The 17,405-nt window shown below is 40.6% G+C and overlaps 1 protein-coding gene across 3 annotated transcripts in view; it reads right to left on the reverse strand.

Moving 5' to 3' along the window:
* Positions 1-16,875, reverse strand: part of crb1 (crumbs cell polarity complex component 1) — a 30,412-nt gene extending 13,537 nt beyond the window's left edge. Inside the window, exons 1-8 of one of the 3 annotated variants that reach the window (XM_084723794.1) lie at positions 16,700-16,874; positions 11,368-11,604; positions 10,572-10,767; positions 10,248-10,387; positions 9,440-9,622; positions 4,290-5,255; positions 1,996-2,546; positions 1,592-1,757 (exon numbers count right to left, since the gene is read on the reverse strand). In XM_084723794.1, the coding sequence (XP_084579920.1) occupies positions 1,592-1,757; positions 1,996-2,546; positions 4,290-5,255; positions 9,440-9,622; positions 10,248-10,387; positions 10,572-10,767; positions 11,368-11,604; positions 16,700-16,775 (2,515 nt within the window). In that variant the 5' untranslated portion in view covers positions 16,776-16,874. Of the gene's footprint in view, positions 1-1,591; positions 1,758-1,995; positions 2,547-4,289; positions 5,256-7,230; positions 7,363-9,439; positions 9,623-10,247; positions 10,388-10,571; positions 10,768-11,367; positions 11,605-16,699 lie in introns of those variants that run through there. The other 2 variants (XM_084723796.1, XM_084723795.1) reach the window with 2 other exon arrangements.
* Positions 16,876-17,405: the final 530 nt, after the last annotated feature.

Genomic DNA, 17,405 nt, shown 5'->3' on the forward strand with positions numbered 1-17,405 from the left:
CAGTCGTCTGTTTGTAGTCTTAGCTGACAGAACAGCAGTGCAGCTGTGAAAGCTAACTACCTGAGGGTGAGTGTGTGAATACATGCATGCTGAGGGTTACAGAAATTGTGTATCCTGACGAGTGGCAGCTGGGAAATATTCAGACGTGCTGTTATTTATAGGTCCTTATGCAACGGTTTTACTGGTCCCACTACAGATCAAAATGGACTATATGTGGATCATGAACTAAAATGAGTTTGACATCCCCGCTTTAAGGCACCGGATGAAGTCATTTGTCAGAAATAAGGAGCAGGTATCCTCAGTAAGTTAATTACTGAACGTGGAGTGGCTTTCAGGACAGACGAGGAAATCATCACTGATCCGAGCAAAGAAAAAGATAAGCTGGCCTCGGGCCAATCCTGCTTTACGGAGCACATACTGTGTGGGAGGATTGATGCTGGTATATAACCAAGCAGGTTGTATCACTCAGTTACATAGAGGCAAATTAGGTCAATAACAAATGAGGTTAAGGGTTAGGTAACCTACAGATACTGTAGGTCAAGAGAAGAACAATCCCAGATCTACGTCTTTATGTACTCAAGAAGTATATCATGGAGAGAGAGTCAATAACATGACAAAACGTGACCTCAGTGTAAAGGTGAATTTGGTAAGAAAAAAAAAAAAAGCTAATACTGAATGTTAACATTTTCAGCCTTTACAGAGGGACGTTTGATTATAAGTTTACAAGTTCTGACAGTTACTACACTTTCAGATGTTGGATCATTTTCTAAACTCTAATTCAAAGTTTCTCATAGCCAAAGCTGTTGACTTGAGTCTGACTCCTTAAATACTTAAATTGGGTCTTTATCATTCGAGTATCAGGTTTGGAACTCGTAATATGACTGTGTCAAGCAGCTCCTGAGCAGCAGGACATCTTGAATATCTAATAATTAGGCCTATGCACTAAAAGAACTTGGTCTCAGCTCTGAAAAAAAAATATTCCTACAAATTTCAAAAGAAGATGTTCAAATGATCATTTTTATTTTAATCCTGTTGTTGGTCTGAACATGACCTTAAAACTTGCAGCCTGACCTTCAATCTGCTTATGAAGTTTTGTTGCCTAAAGGTCCAGTTTGTGAGATTTACGTAGATTAATTGGCAGAATGTGGAAGAAATGGAAAATACTCAAAAGTGTGTTTTCTTTATTATATAATAACCTGAAAATAATAAAAAAAATAGTTTGTTCCCTTAGAATGAACCAATTATATATCCAGAGGCAGAAAGTAACAAAGTACTACACTTTTTCATGAGTTTAGATGTACAGTATATGTACTTTACTTGAGTGTTTATTTATCTGATGACAATTTATTTTTACTCTGATTATATCTGCAGCAGGTGTGGGTCCTCTTCCATGGAGGCCACTATGTCGCATCCCCATGTTTCTACAGGAGCCCAGAACAGACAAACCAAACAGTTTGTCTGCAATCTGCAAACTCACCACTTGATGCCACTAAATCCTACACACTGGTCCTTTATTTTGGACATAACTGGTTTCCAATGACTAAAGAAACAATCTGAATAAAAATTAAAAATAAGTCTGCTTGCAGCTTACATTCATATCCCTGGTTCAGCATCCTGCACTCTGAGTGTGTGGGGCAGGGTGACAGCTCGCACCACCTGACATCTTCACAGCGACGCCCTGCTGTCCTGGGAGGGCAGGTGCAGGTGAAGTCATCCCACATGGAGAAGCACATCCCACCGTTTAAACAAGGGTTCATCTGAGGACAAGAAGTTGATACAAGGGCTTACTTTTACAAAATGCCTCATATTTGTCTGATGTAATTATACTGCCTGTGACTGCTGTCATAGGTGTGAGTGACTGAAGTGAATTTGAAGTTTTAATCCAGCTCTGCATGTCCTAAACAACTAAAGAGATAAGTGATGAAACTGCTGAAAATAAAATATTATCAAATATTAATGAAGCAAAGGGTATCAACATGTTTTTTTTTTACTCACACTGCAGGCGTTGTCCCCTGAGCATCCAGCAGTCACGTTTTCCATGAGCTCCAGAGGAAAAGAGCTGACTGACGTGTCCAACCCAAAGAACTGCAGCCTCCTGTCATTGATCCTCAGGTCCTGAATACAGCCTTTAAAATATCCACCAAACACTGAAGTCATCTTTCTTCCAAACAGACCTCCCACATACACAGTGTCTCCTGCTTGGACACTGACTGTCCTGACTTCCACTTCTGCTTGTTTCTGAGCTGCTACATACAGTGCCATGCGATCCTTCTCCATCTCTACACTGACAAAGTGGATTTCCCCGTCATTAATCACAGTCTCTGACTTCAGGCTCTCAAAGTCACTGAGCTGAACGGTGACCCTGCCGTCCTCCAGCCACATGTGTAGGTACTGGCTGCTGCTGTTGGCGAGCACCAGGAGGAGTCCATTGTGCCTCCGTGTACGCAGGAAGAGGGAGATGGAGAGGTCGTGACCCAGATCGTCTGTGACTGTGAACACTGCATAACTCTGAGAGTCCTCGCTCCCAAAGCGTGCAGTCACATGTTCTGAAAAAAAGGGAAAAAAGGTGATGAGATGAGGAAATGTTTTGAGAGTTTAAAGATGAGAGAAAAGCCAGTTGGCTGGGTGTCAACACCTTAAAAACTTCTAAACAGCCAGTAAGCACTATAGGTTTCATTTCTGCGGTTCAAAAGAATTTTAAAAGTCTGAGAATTCAGTTATTTGCAGTCTTTTGTTTGTTGTGATAACATGAAGGTAGAAGAAAAGAGAGCTGAGGTGCATGTAATCTAATGTCAGTGTCCACCAAGTACAAAACTCTAGCAGCAGTCTCGGACTGAAATTTCAAAGTTACAGTTAGTTTCTTCTCTCAAAAGTAATTGAATTAATTACTGAGGAAAGTAACTTTTGAATGCATACTTTAAGTCTCTTGTAAAAACACACATAGGTATGTTATTTTAGTGATAACTGTATTTTTTTTTAAACTATAATTGCACCCATTATCACTGATGGGAGTTATTAATGCAGCCAACCACCAGGAGGCAGCAGCAAAAATCATTTGTCGACACTTTTATTGCCTGTGGTTTAGACAGTTGAATTTGGTAGAAGACCACAGATGGTTAGAAAGCACATGTAAATAATTTGGAAAATTCATTAATTGTTATTTTCTGGTGTATCTAGGCTCGAATTACACAATTTCATGATTGTTTTTTAAAAATATGGCCTTTAGTTTCCAATTTAACCATATTGCCCATTTAGGATATAAGTTTATTTTATGCTGACATCATCTGAGCTGTCTTGCACCGACATACGATCGAGGAACATGCTGCATATGTCTGCTGCGTAACATTTCCTATCAAAATTTGCAGAGCTAACTAACTGAAGTGAGAGACATTTAAGCAATTCATGATTCTGAGATGAACGAGCACAGGAAGAGGAAATTTAAGCAGCCACCAGCCCTCATGTTCTGTATGTTCTGTGTGTTCTGTGTCCTCTGTCAGCACTTTCCACTGTGGGTTTGTCACCTTATAAAGCAGGCAGGACGTTGAGAACACAAAGCTACAGCAGAGAGGACATACAGTGCATTTTAGGTCATATAAAAAAACCTTCAAAAAGCTTCAATGTGTCTGTGTGTTTTTGTGCGTGTGTGTATTTGTGTGTGTGTGTGTGTGCGTGTGTGTGCCAGTATCCCACCAGACACTGTGCAGTAATCTGCTTTGATAGACTCAACAGGCTACAGATATCCTCAGTGGAAAACTATTCAATATCTTAAAGGGAGACTTAAGTGAAAAATTCTCACTGCAGCTTTTTCATTTTCCTGATCACGTTGTTTCAGACGTACTGATTACAGCCGTCAGCAGTCTACTGAATGCTGTGACATCTCCTTGCATGTTCCGTGTATTTCTAAAATAGAAACTCTTGTATCCTTAATCCAGTGTGTCAGATAAGAGGATCTCTGCCTCTGTCCTCTACTGTGCTGTGGCTTTTGATTGGCCTCATCTCTACTCCCTTATCTTATGCTACACTTCAGCTGTTGAGGATGTTAGCTAATTACCCACTTAAGAAATTTGGTGAGATTGACCTGGCACACTTTCCTCCGATCTTGATTAATCAGGTGAGCTTGAAGCTTAAAGACTTGGGTGAGTCTCATATCTACTTTTGGTGATTATCCCAAACCTCTCGTTTCTATGTTTGATGGGACCAGTAGAGTCAGGGTTAAGGTTCATTCGAACAGTGTGTTGCTGCTATTGGACTGTCCAGTTTCTCTTGTTATTTCACAGCTGTAAACATACCCTCCTCACAGTCCTGCCCCTCATAAGGCCTTGGACATCGGCACTGGTAGCTCTGCCACAGGTTGACACACTGTCCTCTGTTTTGGCAAGGCACGTCCAGGCAGCGGTCCCTGTGGCTGCAGCCTGGGGACACGTTAACGGCAGAGTCACTCAGCCATTCCCCAGGGACGATGAGCTGCCAGTCCACAAACACGTCCTGCATGCAGCCAATGAATGCTGGAAGTAGTGGGTCCTTTTTGGGGCCATTTGAGTCCTGAAACACTCCTCCAATGAAAGTGTTCTGAGGAGGTGATGCCAGCCCGGCCAGGGTGCTTTGGACTGGGGCCACCTTGTGGCACGGCTGACTCCCACAGCTCTCAGCATCATCCAAGAGTTTCAGACTGAGCACCCAGTTATGGAGCACAGCCTCTACGGAGTGCCACTCTCCATCTGTGACATTGTGAGGAAGCTCCAGGACCAAGTGTGGACTTTCTGCTTCAGCCTCAGCAGAGGCCTCCTTCCTCAGCGTGAGACGAAGCAGCCCTTCGTCCAGCTCCAGGCTCAGCAGCAGCCCCCTGCTGTTCCTCTGGAACAACACCGCTCTGGGCAGGACAGTCTTGAAGCTGAGGGTGATGTTGCAGGAGAGCTCAGCATCCACCAGGGGGCTCTGTAGCAGCAGATAGCCTCTGCGTTCAAAGGAGAAGGTGGTTGGGGTCCTACAAAGGGGTCCAGTGTAGCCTGGCGAGCAGGAACAGGTGTATCCGTGAGTCCCATCCAACAGGAAAGGAGAGCAGGAGCCTTGGTTCTGGCATTCATGTCCCTCACAGCCCTTCAGCCTCTCATCACAGTTTACACCTCCGTAGAGGAAGCCATCATGACTCTGTTTGAGGCAGTGGCAAACATAGCCTCCAACATGGCTCTCACACCTGCCCCCGTTCTGACAGGGACTGGAGTCACACTGATTTATCACCTCCTGGCAGAGGGAACCTGTCAGCAGAAGAATACAATAAAGTCACATAACTCTTATTTTTATAACAAGAGAAAACTTAAACGCTCTTAAATGTTGTAACTTCTTTTGCTTCTTTTAAATCGGATTTGAATACACACCTTTTTAGATTAGCTTTTCCTGGTGTTTCTTAATGTGTTTATTTAATGTACTCTTTTATCCGTATATGTGCTTCATTACTGTTGCTGTTATTATAATTATTGTATCATTTTCTGTATTGACTGTCTTGTCTGTTGTAAAGTGTCCTTGAGTGTCTTATAAACAAAATAAATTATCATTTTTTAACTGTGCCTGTTTTTAGCTAAAACTAATTTTGCTCGCTGAAGAGTGCATTATTAATGCTTCACTTTTTCTTTGTGCTCCAAAAACTGTTGAGCAAGTTTGATACCTGACAGAACCTCAGTCAACTTACTCCTTTGCAGTTTTTCTTAAGTCGGATAATGTTAGCAAAACACTAGCTATTTATGTAGATTAGCTAGCTAGTTAAATAATGTTTTGCTGACATTATCTAACATTTTCATATAAATAAATAATTTAAAGATAATATTAATACATCCATGGAGCTTTGAGGAAGATGCAGAATAAAAGTACAGTTTTGTTAAGATGAATGAAGTTTGGTCTCACATAGCTGGAGAAAGGTCTGGCTCTACATGTGCACATTCTGCTATAGGAGAAAAAAACACACCCTGTTTTGTTTGCATTTCTTCAACCGAATCACAAACATCTTGGGCGGAGCTAAGCTCGGGATGTAGCAACAGTGTTACTGCAAAATGGCGTTGGGAGGAACTTGTTTTGGTGGAACATTTGCACATCAGTAGGCGAGCCCCGGCATTAAAATCGCTAAACCACAACAAAAGAAAAGGCAACAACTGTTAGCTTGTTTACATTCATACCATTAGTGTCCCAGGTGCTAATCTGCCATTTTTAACATGTAGGTTGCAGCTTGGAGGTTGTTGTTATTTACTGCAGTGTGCATCTGGGAAGGCAGACTACTGGGCGAGCACTACAGCAACCTGGCAACCACTGAAATGGAATGGGGCAGCTGGAGTTCAACTCTTAGTGGCTGAATGTTTTGATTGTTATCAAATTTAAGATATACATGTTGTTTACAGGTCGCCTAACAACAACTTTGAGTCAAAATGATAAGCCCAGCACATAACATCTAAGTACAGCAAACAGGAAACAAGAAGGTTGACTGGGGTTCTGCTGGGTGCCAAGCTTGCTCAACTATTATTGGAGCACAGAAATAAGGGGGCGGGGCTTAGGAAGGGTCAGTTGTCCTTCCTAAGTTCAGTTCCTTGTTCAGTGGTCTTGTAAGCATCAGATGTCCCTGCTGCTGTTTGTTTACTAGAAACACGTCACATTCATACACTCATACCAGGGTATTATGTGGGCAAGTTACATAATCATGGCAAGTGAGGAAAACACTGGATGTGTGCCCATTTTTTTCTCTTATATTGTCCTCCATATTTTGTCAGCACTTGTTCTCATGGTTCCAATTTCTAACACGTTCTTCCTCAGATAACACGTCAGTCAAGTCAGCCCCACCTGAAGCCAAACTGTCTGATAATAATCCCAGTTCTCTATCCTGCTGGTATTCTTCTTATCTGTATATTAACCTCTTAACATTGTTTATTTGTTTGTTTTTGTCTCTAGAAATCTTTGTATGTGTTGGTCTGTTATAGATACTATCAGCATTTGAAATTTACATTGTAGACAGATGGTTTCAATGAGCAGGCACTTTGTCATATGAAGCAACAAATATATGTTCTTTAGCTCAACACCGCACACGATAGAAAAATACTGTAAGAACAGTATCAATGCACTTTGGTCAGCTGTTAACTAATTTATTTGTATTACATCAGTAGGAAGAAAATATAAAAGGACACGAGAATTAAATGCCTATTATATAATACTTAATGCTAACAATCTATTTACACAAAAATGTCTTCTGACCTGTTCCAAGCAACAAAATCCCCCAGATCCATGGTGCGGGTGTCCACATCATGCCGTCACTTTTCCCTCCAGGATACCCCCAAACATGTCTAACTGCACCATATTAGTTTGTGTGTCACCTCAGCGGAGGTCTGCTGCTCCTTGTCCACTTCTCTACAACCACGTAGGGCTGAGTGGCTCCAGTCAGGAGACCAGCAAATCCAGATCCTGGGGATTAAACTAATGCTATTTGGCCACCTTACTGAGTCAGTGCCACTGCGGCTGGCAGAGAGTCAATTTTTAGAACACAACTCTCAGCAGGCAGCAGCTCACACTCTTACCTACAAGGCTAGATCAAGTCTTGTGTAAGGAGGAAAGCTGGAATTTTCTGCTTTCGCAACTGAAAAGTGCAATTTTATGTAACATCCCTGCAACAATACAACGTTTCTCTGGATATCTGTGCACCAGCAATATACTACACTGTAAAAAAAGAGAGAAAACTCACAATTCCAAGGCAACTGCCTTCACTACATTTTGGAGTTTTGACTCTAACTCTTTTTTTTTAGTTTTGAAATAAACTAAAGAAAGTTTTGCTGATCTCTGAGAAAATTTGCTTTTCTACTTTAAACAACTTGTTTCTGTGCATTTTAGAAACACCCAAAAAATCATATTTCAAAAACTGTTCACAATCAGCTGTGAACCTGATTTGTTATTATTTAAGTGCGTGAAAATGAAATCGTTGTGACTGAAATGATCAATTATAATTATTAATTATTAACATTAATCACTTTCACTTCAATGAGTTTATTTTTGAAATACATTTTGGAGAGTTTCTAAAACTCAAAGTTTAAAATTTATTTGATTTTGAGTTGGACTCAAAACTCAAAAATCTATTCAAGTAAGTTGCCTTGAAATTTTGAGTTTTCTCAACATTTTTACAGTGTATGAATATGTGAATGCTATTAAATGGTGTATTACCAATTATCAGATCTAACTTCTCATTTAACTGATCTGTAATTGATTCATTGTGCCTGTCGTCCCTCTGCCTTGTCAGTCAAGCGTTTCACATCCATAACAGGCGTAAGATGGAAACAGCATGAACATGAGACTCAAATGAACATGTAATAATGTGATTATGTCTTTCTTCTCTTTTTATAAAAAAATATTTCATATATTATGACTGAAGGGGGCGACAAAACCAGAAAATTTCAAATAGTACTAGTAGTCTAGTCCATTTGAAACAGCATTCTGAGAGTATCAGGCGTCTGTATCATGATGTATTTCTGAGTGAAACAGGCGGAACATAACGTTGGGAGGAATTTGATTCACACATTGTAAAATGGGTGTCATAACCCAACCTTCCACGCTGTTACTAGCTAGAAAGCAGACATCCACATCGTTTTTGTATTACAGGAATAAAGTGTAAATGTAATTTAAAATGTATTTTATTGTATGTTTTGTGTTCTTTGCTTGCTGTAACTCTGTTTTGATAAGTGTTATCCAAATAAAGATATTATTATTATTACTCTTACACTAAAAAGAGTGTGTTACTAAAACTCCACTGAATCCTCAAACTCAACTCATAGGTCCACTCAGCCTCCACTTTGAATGAAGAGCTGTTCACAGGAGAGAAGTTAGCTTAGCTATTAGCTAATGGTTTTAGACGTACAAAGTTTCCACCAGCAGCGACAACATACATGCAGTATGTAGAGTATTTTTTTTTTTTACCTCCGGAGGTCATGTTTTCAGTGCAGTTTGTTTGTTAGTTTGACTGTCAGCAGGATTATGGGGAAACTGCTGGCTGATTTTCATGAAACTCGGTTGAAGGGTGCAGCATCATACGAGGCAGGAGACATTAAATCAAAGGTGGGATACATAAATTATTTTTCACTTTGGTAAACTCTGTGAGATAATGTACTTAGTCTTGGTGCAGGTCTGCGCTCTCTGAGTGCCTCTTTAGTTTCAATATGTTTTGAGTCACAGCAAAACATTTCCTTTTAAATGTGACCTTTGACCCTGCTGCTGTTCCACCTGATCAGACATCTATACACACTGTCACAGTCCTGTTATAATACAACACAACTTTGAATTTTTGTCAGTGTGTCAGTGTGAACAACACAAGTCCCCACACACCTCAGAATGTACTGGAGACTACCCAAACCAGTATGACCATTATTGCAGACCTGTGTAAGACATAACGTCTTCCACTTGGTGAATCAGAATAAATGACCTGTTGTTCCTCGAGGGCAGCTGCAGATGTAGCCTGCAGCCTGCTGCTGGTCGTAGCGTTCAGGCAACAGAGGCTCGCTGCCGTACAGAGCCTGCCAGGACCTCTCGATGCAGCGGCCTCCGTGCATGCAGGGTCTGCTGCCACACTCACTGATGTCGATCTCACACTGACGCCCCTCAAACCCTGGAAGCAGACAGTGTTTGTGATGGGGATGATGTATATGGTGGACAGCACACATGACATCCTGTGTAGACTGAATTATAAAGACAGAATTCTAGTTTTGTAACCCCCCACATTCATTCTCTTCCCTGATTTATTTAGCTGTGTCTCAAGCAGTATTCCTGACTTTTTAAAACCAGGAAGTGAGACAGGGGGTGTTTCTGATTAAATCATGTTTTGTAGAAAATCTGACAGACAGAGTTAATGGAAATCTGAGACACAACTTTAAAGGGTCAACATTTTCATAAAAAATGTATTTTGAAACAAAGATGACTATAATAGTGTAAAGGAACTTGTAATTAGAGTGTTGGTATTAATTATTATATTATATTAAGTTATTTTATTTACTTATTTTGTTATTTATTCTTGAATATAATTTGTCCCAATTTTCAAGAATGGATGACTTACTTAAAGTAAAATGAAAGAGAGAGAAATGTTATGTTTATATTATTATGTATTTATGTAAATGTGATTTATGCACTGAATTGTCTTTTCAACCTTGACTGTGAATGAGCTCCCCAATAAAAATTCAAATAAATATCAAATGCATTATCTTTTTGTTAACTGAGCCAGAAAGTGCTTGTCGTACCTGGCCAGCACTTGCAGGTGTAGTTACCCTGGATGTCCTCACAGATGGCGCTGTTGAAGCAGGGTTCAGAGCGGCACGCTGGCAGTGGTGTCTCACAGCGTCTGCCAGTGAAGGCTGTGTGAGCGCAGTCACAGCTGTAGCTGAGACGATCAAAGATTCAGAAAATCACATGAATCAGATTATTCACAGAATCCGGTCTGTCTTTACAGGTGTAAAATTCTAAAAATCATACAAATCAAAATCTATCAGGAATCTGCAAAGTACAAAACAATGCTGCTTTTCTGAAGGGCTATAATTTCTTCTTTTGAGAGCAGGGCTACTTACTCATTCACCCCATCTATGCACAGAGCCCCGTTTTGGCATGGCTCCTCTTGGCACTCGTCAATGTTGATTTCGCATCGGTGTCCTTGGAAACCGGACGGGCAGGTGCAAGTGAAGCCACCGACGTAGTCATGGCAACTGCCGCCATTGAGACATGGCTGTGATTGACACTCATCAATCTGGACCTCACAAGTGTCCCCTGTGAACATCAAAGCAGGACAGATGTCAGGAAGCGAGTGAGCTGCTACACAGACAGAGGGCAGGGGGGCAAAAAATGAAGTGAGGCTTTTATGTGTGCTGCCTGTGATCATGTGTGGACAGCAAGGCTTCAGAAGTTGTTTGCAATTCCAAAAACAGTAGACACTGTATACAACATGTCATATAAATGTATCCCTCATAAAATTACACATAATACTATACAGACACAGACAACAAAAGACACAGACACTCACTACAGTCAGTCTAGCCTGAAAATACATGTTAAAAGTTGAAGCAATCGAAATATCTGATAATTCAAAAAGATACTGAGTTTTTAAGTTGATTTGTTTTTATCTCAGGAACTCAGGAACAGACTGATGTGAAGCAGGTATAATGTTCACCATGTTCATAATCGTAGTTTGCTTGTCATTTGTCCCGATGTCATTAGTTCTGAAGGTATCTGAACTTAACTTATACTTAATGATGTTGCTAGATAAAAAAGATTGCCATAATCAAAACCACCTGTTAATTTAGGATTGAAATACCATGGTCTCACTGTCACAGTGCTCTTGGGGGACTCAGCACTGTTCTGTCCACTCACCGATGTAACCAGGAGAACACAGACAGGAGAACCTGCCCACTCTGTCCACACAGGTGGCTCCGTTCCTGCAGGGCTGTGAAACACACTCGTTCACATCAATCTGACAGTGAGCGCCCTGGAAGCCCGGCACACAGAAGCACGAGTAGCCGTCCCCGCGGGCTCTGCATATCGCCCTGTTCTGGCACGGGTTTGGAGAGCACTGGTCCACTGCTGAATGCGGCCCGTCAGGGGATGCACCTGTGAACGGAGCACATTTTGAAATGAACATCATCATTCCTGGTGCTTAGCCTGTACAGATAAACATACTGTACTTCATACATGCTATAAAGATACTTCTCATATTGATTGTTTTGGTCTCTGAGCATAAAGTAGTTTGTTACAAATAAAAATGCATCTGTGACTCATGATAAAATGTACTTTATAACATCTGGTTGTATGTAACAGTACAGAAGACTGTTTACCTGACTTTGTTTACCTCTGTAGTTTGTAAATTGCTTGTATCAGTGTGAGCTGACACGCTCTAAGTGGTTATGTTAGTGTGATCATGTCTGGCATGAAGCTCTTTTATGTCTATTAAGCTTTAATAAAAAACACTCTGTCTGGAAGTTGTCAGTACAAGGGCTTGAAATTGAAAGGGCCTCTCAAGGCGTCATGGCTGGCTGCCATGGTAACCATTTCCACTGTTTGGTTTCAGCTTTTAATCTATTTCCATGGTGACCGCATCCGACCGAACATTTGAGGCATTTACTCCTTTACACTTCGTGGTGTGTTTTAATCAGCGGGACATTAATGCCACGCTGCCAGGACTCATGCTATACATACTAATCAGAGGATCAGCACCTCGTTCTCCCCAGAAACAACAAAGAAAAACAATAACTGTCAGACTGTGTGTGACTTCATCACGTTTGACGTGTTTGTTTTTTTTATACAAAGCCTCAAAAACAAGACTAAAAAATATGATAGAGAGAATTATTCATGTTAAGCTCACTCAAGTTAAATTGTTTAGCTTGAACCTTTTCATAATCATAAATTTTATCACACATTTACAAATAAAATTACTTTTCAAGGACTCTCATCTAATCATTAATAAAACTGATGCACCATATCTTTCATATCAATACTAACAGTAATGTGTTTTAGGAGACTAAGCACACTGAATGAACAAATCAAACAGATCCTACCTTTGAAAGAGTTTTGGACTTCACTTTAAATGCTGTCTCCACCAAACTAAGCTTGTAAAATATATGACTGTGATTAGTTTTTACAAACTGGCTGCTGCTGTTAATTTCCAGGAAAAAGATGACACCAAACCTAAGTCAGCTCCGACTCAGGCAACTGAATAAAGTTTGTGTTACTGTGTGATGCTGGTGTTTCAAGAGTTAGTTCGGATCCACTAAAGTCACAAAATAACACAAACAACACAACAACAGCTAACCAGTTTAGGCAGGAATAGACCAACAGCTACCGTGTACTACAAAATAAAATGATTGTTTTTGTCATAGGAGCCTGGCAGCTTTGGAGAGAGTGATATTTGTTTCATATAATGGCAGTTTTCCATCAGAAAAGGCTGTCTGATGGAAATGTTTTGAATATGGCATAGCTAATATAGATTTATTTTGGTGGCTAAATATGTGTTGCTGCTAACTCTGTCCACAGCAACACATTGCTTAGCTTCCTGCACAGGAACTCCTGCTGCTTCTCCACCTGGGGTTGTGCTGACCTCTGTGGACGATAAACCGAGTAACTTAAAAAAAATCCAAACTGCCCCTTTAAACAGTTTCACTGACCTGAAAACCTCTTTCTGAGAACCTGAAACCTGTGATGATGCATTACTTATTCCTTCCCTCTTCCTGACTCCCAGATCACATCATGTCTACCCTGAAACTTCCCCCCTGCAGCTCTTACACATACAAGAAAGCATCAAAGATAAATAGCTACCACGGAGGCATCTCAAAATTGCCGTACTCCAGGCAGAACAAATGGGACCAGCTCAGAGGCAATGATCCTCGTAATCCACGGAATGTGCATAAGGGGACACGGAGGCATGATGCCACAAAAACGAGGCTTCAAATCAGCTGAAGTCTTGTTTCTATTTGATGATAACGACACTGCACCACATTTCTAAAAGCCTTGAAAGCAATATATGGATACTGGATGGATGTGTCAGTATACTTGAAAGTGTGTTTTGCATGATGGGTGCAAGAAAGGATCAACATCAGTGTGAAGACACACAGAGATATTCCCATAACATCGTTCACAGATGATAACCACGCACAGTAATCACGCCTCAAGAGCGCAATCAGGCTGAGTACGGACTATGAAGACGCAGAAGAGTGCAATTACATTTGGTGCTCCATCTTCACCAACTCGTGCAACAATCTCGTGTCATTGGTGGAGGTCAATCAATCTCACAGACAGTTGGCAGGAGTCTCCAGGAGCAGCTTATGCATGTCTAGACTTGGACTTGGAGGTATGGGCCGAGTGTCCTGGGGGTGTGATGGAGATCAAGGGTGGCGGTGCTGCGACCATATGCCTATATTATCTCTCATTACAGCGAGGATCAGCCAGTAAATTCAGACCAGATTAGAGTCACACGCTGCAGCAGTGTTTCATATGTTTACAAAAACACACAAAGTCTCTTAAAGGTGCTAGCTAGAACCATAAAATGTTCTTTTTGGTTCCTGGTAGAACCTTTTGTAAAGGTTCTATCTAGAAACCTTTCAGAGAGTTCTATCTAGAATCCAACATAAAGTATTATACCTAGAACCATCTGTGAAAGGTTTATCTCAGAACCCCCTACAGAGAACCCTTATGTGGTGTAATGGTTCTACTCAGAACCCTCCCTGGGGGTTCCACCCAGAACTTTTCTGCCTTCTAAGTGTGCCAACAAGAACCCACCCAGGAGTTTCTACTGAGAAACATTTTAAATTCCAAGGTTTTCCAACTAAAACCCATCCAGGGGTTCTACCAAGAACCATTTTACATTCCAGGAGTTTTATTAGGAACCCACCCGAGGCGTTCTATGACAACCCTTTTGCATTTCAAGGTTTTCAACTAGAACCCACCCTGGGGTTTCTACCAAGAACCCTTTTAAAATCCAGGGGTTTCAACAAAAACCCACCCAGGGATTTAACCAAAAACCCTTTAATATTCTAAGGGTTTTATCTAGAACCCACCCTGAGGGTTCTACTGAGAACCCTTTTATATTCAAGGAGTTCTATCTAGATCAGTGTTTCCCAAAGCACAAAATGACCTTTTTTTTTTTAAAGATAATTTTGGAGACATCGTAAGTTCAGTCATGTAACATTTCCTCAAAAATCATAATACATTATGAAACTTTTTGTAATGCATTATAATCACATTATAGTGCATCATAACAGTGATTAGAATGTATTAGAAATACTCATAATGTATTACAATAATAATTAAATTGTGATAATGTATAGTGTAATGTGTTATAGAGTATTATTGTTAGAAAGTGCTACTAGAGAAATTGCCTGTGACAAACCATGTAATTTTTAGGAAACCATAACAGGTGGTGTCTCCTGTGAGACCGTCTCTTTACTGAATCCGCTGGTCTTTGAGGCTCTGGAGTTCAGAGGATTCATAGTCGGGCCTGTTGTTGCCTGTTTCAGACACAGCTCCAGCCAACCTCACATCCCCTCCCACAGCATGTAAGGCTTTTTCATATGCAGATTACTTCTGAGGGTCTTTGTTTGGTCCTATCTGGAGGCCCTCAAATGGCACATGTGGGGCACCTGACACCTCCTGCAGACTGATGCATGTTCCTGGTGCATCCGTCTGTGTGTTTGTTTCACTGGTGATAAGAAGACATCTGATTATTGGCTGTTTTGTACAGCCATAGACGTATATAGTCCCTCCCCCCTTTTGTCCCATCACTTGTCCACCCACCACCCCCACCCAATCCTCACACCCCCTCATGAGTCACTACGCTGGCCCCCATTGTTAGATCTCTTTTTGTCATCTTTCAGCGCTTAGAAAATGTGTAGAGAACACTATAGGCAATGATGTCAGCCCACAGTCTTAATTGATATTCCAAGCATGGACTGGTTAAAATGCAAGCCAATTACTAGAATCAAATTCAAACACACACATTGTGTACACTCCACTTAATTTCAAGATTTAAGGAGAAAAAAATGTTAATAAAAAATGTTTTGAACGGGATTTAACACCAACTCAGTCAAGTTTTGTAGATGGTCAAAAAAGCACAATGAGTCTGCTCCTACAAATGACTTAGCCTAGCGCTGCTTATGAGTTAACCAAGGAAACTGAACAAGAAGGACGGGATATGACATCACCGTCAAACAGTCTGTGCTTTGCTTGGTGCCAGACTTTGGAACCAGTTCTATTTAAGTCTATGGGCGATGCACACTAAGTCTGGGTTTCACTAACAAGGATTACTCTTTAAACCAGATTAAATTACTACCTTAAACTAGTTTAAAATGAAGAAAGATTCAACTTACACCTCAGTTTAATTTCTACTCAAAACTGAAATTAAAAATTGAATTCTGTTGCACCAAAACTTGAAACTCCAATTTAAACTGTGAACCAGTATTAACGTTGAACTTCCACTTGAGGAAGCTTAACTTTTAAAATAGCTGCCTTTTTGAGGTGGACTGACCAAAATTATTCTCTGCTGACCCATCATGCAATGCTTTATTAACTTTTTGGCTCGCTAGCAAACAATATAATGTTTCACTTTTTAACTAGCTAGCAAACAAACAATGCAATGTTTTCTTATGGAATACAGAGCAGGTGAAACCTAAACCCCGCCCCCTTTTATAGCAACAGCACTCAAATTTATTTGTTTTTATATATTTATTTTATTTGGGGTAAGCAAACATCTCCATATTGATTAAACTAAGTTTAATTTTGCTTCTCATAAATAAACTTGGCTTTATTAAATGGAGATTAACTTTTAAATTGTGCAGTAGAGCTCATCTTAATTTTAAATCTGGATTAACAATTTTAAACCTAGTTTAAGGTGCAACCCAGTCTAAAACCCAACATATTTACACTGTTTGACTTTGGTGAGGAAATACATTAAACATAAGAAAGAACACATATTAACTTTCTCTCCAGATATGAGCCTTCTTTTATTTATTGTTGACACTTCTTCTCTCTTAAGCTTCTGAACTGATGTTCTATCGTGATGTACCGTCCCTTCTTTCTGTTTTATTGAAATATGTGATAATGAGATTAGCTGCAGTTTCTGAACATTAAACAAGAACACATGGTGAGCAACAACTGAAAACTGAAACTTGACTCGTAGCCTTCAGCAGGAACATATAAGAGATGAACGGTCACTTACCATCTATCACAACCAGTGATGCGATGAGAAATACGCGTGCAAGTAATTCAAAATGATGACAGCGAATTAAATCCATAATCGGGACAGAGCATCATCCTGCTCGGTGTGTTGAAGTCTCGTCCTCCACGGATCTCTGCTCCTGCTGCTGCTGCCTGCTGAGACTCATCTGTTGTCAACTCCAGATCCACTTGATGCTCACTTCTCCTCTGGCTGGAGGACCATCAGGAGCCTCCATCACACACGAGACAAAAAAAAAAAAGACGTAGCGTGGCGCTCAACGTGCTACACACACGCGCGCACACACACACACACACTGGCACACACAAACACACACACACACACACACACCCTCCCGGCCAGTGACGGATCACATGGGAGGGAGTTACAGCAGTCTCACTGGCAAAGACACAAAGGACAGAAAGCTGACTGATGTTAAGGAATACAATTTAAATACCGATAATTCAGGCTTTGATCTGAAGTTGCTATGCAATGTGTAAATGCAGGGGAGACCGGGGACAATGGTAACATTTTCAACATTTTTCTTCATATCTTAAAATATACTATCCCTTGATATAAGAAACACATACGCGCAGTAATTGATATATTTTTACTGATAAAACAAGGTTATGATATTAAATTTAAAGCAAGAAGTTCCCCTCTCAGTAGGGGCAGTTGTAACTGTGATTGGGTGCAACTGTATCGTTGA

The sequence above is a fragment of the Lutjanus erythropterus genome, chromosome 7 (genome assembly GCF_056507025.1).
Source record: "Lutjanus erythropterus isolate fLutEry1 chromosome 7, fLutEry1.hap2, whole genome shotgun sequence".
Classification (NCBI taxonomy): Eukaryota; Metazoa; Chordata; class Actinopteri; order Lutjaniformes; family Lutjanidae; genus Lutjanus; species Lutjanus erythropterus.